The 10,742-nt window shown below is 35.4% G+C and overlaps 1 protein-coding gene across 2 annotated transcripts; it reads right to left on the bottom strand.

Moving 5' to 3' along the window:
- Positions 1-3,531: 3,531 nt before the first annotated feature.
- LOC111466014 (BTB/POZ and MATH domain-containing protein 4) lies at positions 3,532-10,222 on the bottom strand. Of its 2 annotated transcripts, none has more exons than XM_023110557.1 (4): positions 9,571-10,222; positions 5,531-5,876; positions 5,136-5,415; positions 3,532-4,062 (listed from the first exon to the last, which is right to left on the bottom strand). In XM_023110557.1, exons 1-4 carry the CDS (start codon positions 9,954-9,956, stop codon positions 3,788-3,790), a joined length of 1,287 nt encoding a protein of 428 aa, XP_022966325.1. In that variant the 5' UTR covers positions 9,957-10,222; the 3' UTR covers positions 3,532-3,787. The 2 variants fall into 2 exon arrangements, with proteins under 2 accessions (XP_022966325.1, XP_022966326.1); XM_023110558.1 differs by lacking the exon at positions 3,532-4,062 and adding an exon at positions 4,071-4,908.
- Positions 10,223-10,742: the final 520 nt, after the last annotated feature.

Genomic DNA, 10,742 nt, shown 5'->3' with positions numbered 1-10,742 from the left:
AGGAAATCGATTCAATTGTACTGAATTTGAATCATGAAAAATTAATGTTGCGTGTGGAGGAGGCCCCCACTCGGATGCTGACGGCCCATTGGTTGATCTGCTGCCCGCGGGTAGATGGGGCAGAGATTGTCAACAATGTGGAACGGGAATCCAACTTGCCGCCTTCCAAGGATGGCGGGTCGGTGTGTCAGCCTTTTTCTTTTTCTTTTTTTTCTTTATTTGGTTGAGAAAATGAAATTTCCCATTAAATTATCCCTATGGATAAATTTTAATTTTTAAATTTTTTTATCTATCAAATTATTTAATTTCAAAAAATATTTAATTTATATTAGCGGATTTATAAGTTTACTAGAATAAGTTATGGAATATTTTTACACGTTGAACTCGTATCAAATAATGAACTCAACTCTGTTGATAAAAGTCCCACATCTACTAATTTAGAGAATGATCATAGGTTTATAATAAACGAATACTCTCTCCATACAGAGGAGACTTTTTGGGGAGTCCAAAGCAAAATCATGAGAGTTTATACTCAAAATGGACAATATCATATCATTGTGGAGTCGTGATCCGTTTAACCATAAGTTATCATCCTTCTATTATGTTTTCTTTAGATATTTTGATAATAAATTTAATATGGAATATATTTAATTATTTTCTAAAGATTTTCTGCCCTTTTTCTATTTTTTTTTTTTTAATTGCCCATGCATATACAGATAAAATTTAATTATTGGTGGGACCCAGGCACCAGTCTACCATCTGATTGGAAGATGTAATCAAGATGAACGGCTGTGATTAAAAGATGTGGATGTTGTGGAGTCCACATGGCATCATCTAGCTTCTAGTCCCTCTCGACTAAATTACAAAAAATAATAATAATAATAATAATTTGAGAGAGAGAAAAAGAACATGGGACCCATTCCCGAGATTAAGGAGATGTTTTTCTTAAAATATAATTTTTTTTTATAGAAAAAAAAACAACTTAAAAATTAAATATATTAAAAAATATCGAACATAATTCAAATTTTTAACCTCGAACTTACATAAGCTCTGCATTTTTTACCATATATTCAATCGAATTCGTCTATGAATTTTAACAGTAAAAAACTTTCAAAACTCGTTAATTTTATGAACCAACATGAGTATAACTCAATTGCTAAAAGATATACTTTTTCTTAGGGTCGAAGCTTCGAATATCGATCTTTACCACCCTCAAATGCTAAGTTAAGTCAAGAGCAGATAGTTCGAGATTATTGAATCTGATTATAGTTTGGTTGAAATGAGATACACGAACCAATGGGTAATATTTTAGGTAGAAAAAGTAGTGGGAAATTTGGTCCAATGGTAAATCAAAACCATTAAATATAACACTTTATGAGTTATGATTATATGAAAAATAATTTATAAAAAAAATAGGGACTTTATGCTTTGGGAATCTCAAATTATGCATACCTCCCTTGAAAATTACACCTTATCTTTTCTATTTTATTTTTTTATTCAGCTTCAAATTATTATCTAAATAATATTATAAATTATTTTGTACAACTAAATAATTTAATTTAATTTATAAATAATGTTTCGTTCCATTTTAAACAGTTACAAATGGTATCAAAACTAGACACTGATCAGTGTGCTAGCGAGGACGGTAGAATTTCAAGGGGGTGAACTGTAAGATCGAATGAAACATTCTTTATTAATGACGATAAATTGCGGACCAAAATAGACAATATTTACTGGTGGTAGACTATAACTATTATATTTTAGAGGTGTTTTTTTATTTATCAAAACGGATTAAATAATAATAATAATAATTTTAATAGAAAAATATTATTTGGCTTATTGAGATTTGTGATTAATGGATTGGATAAAACAATAATTAAATTGTGTTTGAAACATAATCATTGATGAAAAGGGAGAATATATAAGTGAGTGAATCTATTACTTTTAAAACTTTTAGAAAAATATATAACACGTTTTACGGTAAAATCGGAGATTATAACTATTGATATAGAGAACAAGTTGAACGGCTCCAAAAACATGAGTTGCATCTCATGTGCGTTATCTCGATTCACCAATGAGATAAATAGTTGTAGGGTTTGATCTTCCTATTTATTCGGTAAATTCGATACGTATTCACTAAGGAACGTTCAAGTTCACAAGACATTGGTTCTTATGCATAATTTATTTGTTTACTTTTGATGTTTTTGTTTTACTTTTCTTATTGGAATTGTTCGATTTTGTTTTGGAAAAATAGTGTTCGTTTAAGTTCAAAATGATTTGAAACATCAACTTGATTAATGTATCCTATTGTGACAGATTGTTGCAGTATGCTTTATATGAGATCCTATATCGGTTGGAGAGGATAACGAATCATTCTTTATAAATATGTGAAAAATTCTCCCTAACAAATGCATTTTAAAAACCGTGAGGCTGATGGCTATACGTAGTGGGCAAAAACGGACAATATCGGCTAGCAGTGGGCTTGGGATAGTGATTCCACAAAAAAAAACTTGACTTGTCTTTAATGAACATGAATTGCAATTGAATTCGTCAAATGCAATTATGTTTTGTTGTCATCTTAGAACAATATGTAGTCGTCATCCACCTTGAAGTTCTTGTGGCATATTAAGACGCCTTAGTTTGTATCGTTCTTCCTCTCTTCAAGAGAATTCGTTCTTGAATCTAAACGATTTCTTTGTAATGCGAACTTGAAATTATTTGTATATCGTAGTCTTGATCTTCTCGAGCTCCTCACTTTTGTCTTTAGGTCATGGATGGATGTAGAAGTGAAAAAGGGGCGTCGCTTCGTGTATAGGCCATTGATCTTTTATTTCCCACCGAGTTCAACATTGGCTTTTATTTGAATCAATCATTGAATCCTGCTTCTCAATGAGCATTTTTATCTCTTGCAATAATTCAACAGAAAAAGTAAATACATTTAGTTTAAGTGCTCTCGTTATTTTGTACCTCATCATTTAAATCAAATCTCTCTTTTGGTACAACGAAGAATTGGCTATGGTTAGCTAAGCCCCATCATCCAAGGTGCGAGTCACCCAAGCCATTACAACAAGCAGCTTGATCTATACAGAGTTCAAGAGCAACGCTGTAAATAAGATTAAAGAAGAGAAAAGGTTCCTAGTGGAGCAGATGAGATGAGATTGTTCAAATAACGAACTTAAAACATGGAGCCCGAGCAGCCAAAGAGCGAGTGGTTAGTGGCCAATAACGTTTCTTTCAATATTTCTTTCTCACCCTCTTTTTCACTTAACATTTTCTCTCGTAGACAAGAAGCAACATATACTTGCACACTGTCTTTACTTGTCGCCATATCATCAACAACAATATCTTCATGCGAAATATTGCCATGCATTTTATGAATCGACACATTTAAACTAAAGTTTCTCGAAAAAGCCTTAAAAAAAAAAATTGTTTTTAACATCGTTCTCACAACGTCATAGCGTAAACGTCAGATCTACAACTTCACAACATGACAATAAAACAAAAAAAGTGTAGATTTCACAACAACAAGAATTTTGTCCTGAATAAGAAAGCTTTATTCAGTCAAGGCAAACATTCCATTACAAAGATTATGACATCTTGCTAAACCAATTTAGTCAAAAGCACAAATGCCAATCTTCTGATTCAACATACAACAGGTAACAAGAGCAATGATGATTTCCCTTTACATTCTCTATGGCTACACATATTCTCTTTTACTCGGTAGTTCTGGAGATCATTTCATAAAATGTTATTATACAGACCACGATAGTAAGTTACCAATTATGCGTTAGCCTTCTCGCCTTGGACTCCGGATGCAGGCGTCGCCACCGTCAGAATGCTGCACCCACAGGCTTCGACTCCTTTCTCCGTTTTCCCATGTCTGTTGCCTCATGCTCCTGTCGTTTGTATCCCCGCCGTCGGAGAATTGCGCCCACACGCTTCGACTCTTTCCTCCTCCGCTAAGCTCCTCATCCTCGCACCCGGCAACAGTCTTCAAAAGCTCTGACTGCAGCAGCGGGCAGTTTTCTTTGAGAAACTCAAACCCATCAGATTGCATTACGGCTGCATCAAACCTTTGGACAATGAGAAATGGAAAAAGAGACTTTGTAGACATCCAAGAAAGAAAAAAAGATATCTCCAAACAATGCATATCATGGGCATGTAGTATGAAAAGAGCACAGCCATAATGGTATCCACTATCTTAACTGAAAGAAGAACAGATTACAGCCCTATCCCGCGTTTGAGAAGCCCAAGAACTCTCCCCGACCACACATAGCGCACCCGCCTTTGCCAAAAACTGCCATGTCTTTGGATGTTCCCTAATTATGATAACAGTCTAACAGAATTACATAGTAAGCATCCCAGACCACACATAGCGCACCAGCCTGATGGCCCTATCTACATAAAGTCTCTAATTATATGACAGCCATGTGACTACCCTAGATTATGTTTGCAATTCTTCCTCCGGGAGTATGTATAATGGACTGGGAGCCTATAATACTTGCTTTTGGAAAATAGTTTATCCACAAATCTAAGTCTTAGCATGGAAAAAGAACAAAGATCCTAATTTCTTGAGATTCTTAGTCTAATTATGAAGCAAAAATCCAGCAGTAACCTGTGATTTCCTTACATAAAAGGCAAAAATTTAGGCGGACAACACTGCATTCTAAAATCCAATCATCAGTTCAAATCCTATATTATTAACGAGTTCTAGAAAGTAGAAAAACACAAACAAAAAAAAAACTGTGGTTTCATTCATCAAGCAACCATCTGTAGTATTTTATTCAAGAAGATGCACACCAACAATCACAAGTGTCTTCAACTGATTGTAAGATGTGACAAAGATAAAACAGCTGAGCACACTGGCACAATCCTGGAATTAGAGACGTAAAATGTCGCCCATGTCACCTAAAAGACAAATATTCAGCAGACTAGTTCATAGAGACAAATGCTGACATACACAAATTTCAACCAGATCACCTGAACATATGTATATTAGGCATGTCAAATGTAAGGAAGGTTACCGGAAAGAACAATGTTATAATTCTACTCCGTGATATGGAATATGAATAGCTGCTGAAATTGCTATCCATAGAATGGTAATTCTACAATGAAAAACAACTAAAAAAACATACCGACTAGGTTTTCTGCAGTAAATTTTAGGCAAACAGACTTCAAATCAGCAGCATGATAGAGGTCAGCAAGGGCCAGAATATGGGATACAGAGTTCACGGATATGTCCTTGCAGAGTACAGATTCACACATCAATCTGAGTCTCGGCAAATCATATTTATCAGCAGCAGCCAACAATTTTGCAGGCAATGAATCAGATAGGGACGGAACTGAAGATGAGCTTGCTTCCAAGAATTCATCATCTTCTGGGAGAGTATCCCTATAAATGAAATGCAGCAAAGCCTGCTTAGACGAAATGCAAGAAACTGTCAGCAGGTGGGAAGCAAATTGGACGTACTACAAGTTAAACAGATTAAATATTGGAAGTTACAAAGTACTAGTTCTTTAGAGACTCCACCTTAAAAACCCTAGGTTCCATTTCTGTTATAAGAATTTCATCATTATCCTCTTCCATCATGTTGACAAAATCATTCTCGAAAACAGGAGAACGAGCAGCCAATACTAGCTTGTGAGCACAAAACTTTTCCCCAGAGACAATGAAGGTGACATCTGAACCCTCCTCATTTTCCAGCAATGTGCCAAAATGATCTCCAATATCAGATTCAGGGACATGAATGGAGTGTAGTCTTGAGCTGTCTATTCCAGACACAACAACACCAACAGTGCAATTTATTTTCAAGCAATCATCCTTCAGGAAAACCGATGTTTCAAGTGAAGTCCTTCTGAAGAAGCGCTTGTAGCCCCTAAAACCAAAGCAAAAAATACATTAATTTATAATTAATACTACATAAACCATAAAACAAGCTTGCATACAATTCCACTGAAAGAAAGGAAAAGGTGAAAAGCCCGACACAAACACAAAATCTTTAATGTATTTATGCCACCTCAAAATTTGATTTCAGACTTCAGGCTATAAAGGTCATGCATGTTATCACAAATCAATAGCAAGAAGAGGGTTACCAAGAGACAAGTGAAGAAGAAGCTTATGTAGAAGATTAAAGACTTTACAACTCAGGAAACAGTGTAAAACCCATAAAACAGATCCTATTCAAGTAAAATTGTACATGGAGAAAATTAAATAACTAGTCAAGTCACTTTCTTTTAAGATGCTCAAGGGCTGGAATATGAAAACAAAAAAGCTAGTTGCAGTTCATATGCTAGAATTCACCACCCATACAATCAACTTGTCACCAGTCACCATAATATTAGGCAGCAACGAGAGCAAAAATGTCAAAGAATCACTTAGTCATTTGGTAGCCTCATAGGTTAAAGATGTCAGAGTTTGTGAATAACCAATAAAACTAAAGTCCAAACACTAATCAAGCACTACGACACTTGTTGGACATGGATGGGATACTTATAAAGCACAATAAAAGCTTATTATATTGTTGTTGAACAATTTGGATGCATATTTGAACAAATGTCAAAGACTTGTCAAGCATAATAGAATCCAGTCAGCCATCTCACTTCCAGAGTGAGTACTTCCAGTTTTTTGATTTTCATAAAAATTAATTTCAACATCTTTTTTCCAGTTTTTTTTTTTTTAAATAATAGGTCATTCTGGTATTGATTATGACCAAAAACAGACCCATCCCAACGCCCTTATACCCCAGTCAACAAATAATAAAAATCCTTTAGAAAAGCCAATACTCTTTAAATAGGAAGGGGGGAAAACTTGGTCCACAACTTTAGAAAAAAAAAAAAAAAACCAGATAAAAGGGTGGTTAATCAATTCTGATGGAATCCAATATGGAGAAACCACAGAATTACTTTCTTCCAACAAACCACCAATATCTAACCTGCACACATATATATCAAATGCTTCCAATTCTTTAAAGTAGCTAATAGGAAGCCCATTTTCATAATGAGTTTGAAAGAACACCGACAAAAACTAAGCTAGACAAATAAACAAGCCACCAAATGAATAAGACGACAACAAGCTAGTAGTAGGGAACTCAAGTTGTTAACTAGAAAAAGAAATATTACAAAAATAACAAGTCAGAAACGCCCACAAAGAGGCATTGAAATAAGCCAAACTCCACATCCCAAGACCCCTCTACACCTGTAAAAAATTTCCTCTCTTTGACCAAATACACCACATTCATAAGAATCTGAGACACCAAAAAAATCTACCTCAATCACAACGAGGGACAAGGGCCTCATCCATTGTAGCCTGTGAACTGAAGAGCCAAGGCAACCCCAAGTGCCAGCTTCCAATTTTTTGGGAGAAAGAATATTTCCGAAGGATGTGGTCAAAATGCTCAAATGTTTACTTTCAAAGAAACAAGGATTTCGCATTGATGAGATGAAATTAAAAAAACAAGGCAAACCATGCGAAAGGAATTACAAAAAACATTTCCATTGGGCTATAAGAGATGTAAGACTATAATCGCTAAAATAAGGGGAGAATTTACACCAAGATAGAGCAATGTAAGTTGAATGATCTAAAAATGAGTCAAAATCTATAGCCTTGTCCTTGATGCAACAATTACTTGAAAAGAACACATCATTAGGGCCTTAAAATGCACGAGGAAGATCTTTGGAAAAACTGATGTGAATCCATTGATGAATAGAAGCAAACACCCAAGAGTGACTAGGACTGTTAACTTACCACCAAAAACTACAAATCATTTTGGTTTTAACCCCAGGGGGAAGAATAGTTGTGAATTATCATGAGAACCAACTATCCAAGATTGAAAAACTAGTTCCTTGCCTAGGATTAGAGCACACCACAAGTCGATGGATCAACCAAACTTGAATGTTCTGAGTATGTAATTCTTAAAGCAAGAGTTTGAAATGGGGATGTGATGCTCACAGCAAAATGATTTTTTTTATTAAAATTAAGTTTTAAAAAATACAAAGAATAAGAAGTCTTTTATAGGCATTTGACTAGCTCTAGATGAAACCCTAAAATTGTTGGGCTTTCGGTCCTACATGTAACTTTGAATAATGAAGCCACACATCGATCAGGTGAAGTAAAAAGGCAATAATACCCCTACTCACAACCTACGACATAAGAATCAGTCTTCCTGATGGGATTTCTTTTGGGAAAGGTGATGGGGGAGAGGGTCTCAATAAGTTAAATAGGCAATGGTCTCATGGCCATTGGAGTTCAGGGTTTGGGGATTAGAACATGAGACATCGGAATGTGGCTTTGTTAGCTAAATAATTGAGGCACAGAAACCTAACGTTTTGTGGCATGAGGCCATCACAACTAGGCAATAAAAGAGGAAGAAGTAGACTTCTTATCCTGTCAGGAGGGGGCAATATTGGCTGGTTTACTTTTGTCTCCCTCATCTCTGAATACCCCTGTGAAGCATACAAAGATCGACCAAGCCCCACCCTTCACCAAAGAGCCACCAACCCTCCCGAAATGATCGATTGCTGCAACTAATACTACCTACCAAACCACTTCCAAAGAACCTTTAGAATGAATCAGCTCCACCACACTAATCTAGCCAATCATGATAATGACTAAATGATAGCAACCTTTGGTCAAAAGAAATACTTCAATTCATTCATAATTGATGTGGAGGTATTGAAGAAATCACAAAAAGAACTTGAGTAACAGCAACTTGAGCAAGCCCTGAATTAAAGTTAAGACTGACAAGACAGCACAGGGTTTATCCCAACCTTCATCCAAAGCAATAGATAAGGATATTTAATTTTGGATACGTATTCTCAAATAGCTCTAAGAGCAATATTCTTCCCGTTCTTGGATCATCCTTACCTCCAAGAGATAATTTGTTATGAGTAAATGCAGTTAAAGCCATTAATTATGAAACGTAGATGGAATGCAATCGAATGAGTTTTTAAAACAAGTAAAATTATTGATTTAATCGGCTTGTGGCAGCTAGATGAAAAGGATCACAATGGTGTTCTCTTCCTATACCATTTTTTTTTTACTTTTCTTTATTAGACATTTGTATGAATTGGTAACTCTTTATAACTCCTCCTTAGTTTGCTTGTTATTTTTCTCACTGAGATTGTATCTTTGAGCATTTGTTTCTTTTCATCAGTTAAATGAATTCTTTCTTTCTTGTAAGAAAAACATAGTTTTGTTGATTTGATAGGTGCTTTACCACATAGACTGCAGGGTATGCAACAAGGCACATCCCATGGGTCCATCAATTATCCAGTTCATCATTGTGATTTGACAACATCTGTATGTGACATAATAATCATAATTGTTGAAAAACCTAATTGCTTCACTTAGCTATCAATATTGAGATAAAAGAGGGGGAAAATCATTACCCATATACTCCCAATCTGAAAATCTAAAACATCCATTTCTTACTTGTTAATCATCCCCTAAAGATATAAAAAAGAATGAAAACTGCACTAGCATCGTGAGACTAACCGCCAGCCATGGTTCTAAATTCATTCGCAGGAAACAAAAAGGAAAACAATTCAAGCATTCACAAAGAGAACTCTTACCACATGCTACCTCTGTACTTGAGCGTATAAGGCCCACTCTCGAGGGAGCGATCGAAATGACTATGCACCTTGTGCTTACCATCACCACTCTGGTCCACCAAAGTCAGTTCAAACAAGGCACGCACATCAGTGCCCTCGCTCGCCAAGGCAATAAACACTGACACATAAGCCGAATTATCCTCAGGATTCTTGCCGTCAGGATAGAAGTATATGGCCCACTGATAACCTCCGACGGTAAAATTCTCGCTGGCAATATGCTTTCCCACGCCGATCCCCTTGGCGAGAGAATAACCCTTGATCACAAAGTTATGGGAGCCATTAACAGTCTCAGTAACAGAGCGGGAGCTGGTCGGAGAAGCTAAAGGGCTCTTGTTGGGCGAGTGCATCTTGTTATGGCAGCGCAAAAGAGATGCTCATGGGATTGAAGGTGGAATTAAAACCCTAGGTGGGGAATCAGAGGACGAACCTGAAAAGGAGAAAATCTGAAGGCTGCATGGGGCAAAGGGAATGGAGTTGTTAAGCTTCCGCCGGAGATTTTGAAGAACAAACTGAAATGGGAGAGGAGAGAAGGATTTTGATTTCGAAAATGACTGATCGCTTCGCTTTCAATCTTCACTATCTCTCTCTTTCTGGGAACGGAAAAGCAATTTCAATCAATCCCTTACTATATAAATATATCATTTTAATTTTTTTCAGAAATTAATAAAAAAAAATTCTAAATTTTTATAAAAGGTTTTTACCCATACCCGTTTCAAAAATACATTTAAATTTTAAAAAGTTTCATTATTATTCTTTAGTACTATGTTTAAAAAATGGTTATGAGTTTTAAGAGTAGGATTAACATTATTTACGTTCCTAAAAAAAAATTAATTTATTTTCATCAATATATGATTGAAACCCGTCTATCCACGCTTCATTGATTATCTCCAAACTTTTAATATTACTTTGAAAAGTTCATGAATATTTTTGAAACATGTAATAACATATGAATACTTTAAAGTTGAGTTGTCTTGTTGATCCTGCACAGGTTACATTAATATCAAATATGTCAATCTGCCCTCAAATTTTTTGTTTTTTTTTTTTAATTAATCGAAAAAATTCTAACCCAAATTGAGTAGTTCAAGTTTTCGAGTGCATATAAACCCTCTTAGACCTAACATTTATGGTTTGAG

This window comes from Cucurbita maxima, unplaced genomic scaffold, assembly GCF_002738345.1.
Source record: "Cucurbita maxima cultivar Rimu unplaced genomic scaffold, Cmax_1.0 Cma_Scf00030, whole genome shotgun sequence".
NCBI lineage: Eukaryota > Viridiplantae > Streptophyta > Magnoliopsida > Cucurbitales > Cucurbitaceae > Cucurbita > Cucurbita maxima.
The sequence above is the reverse complement of the archived record's forward strand: the minus strand, read 5'-3'. Positions and strand labels throughout refer to the sequence as shown.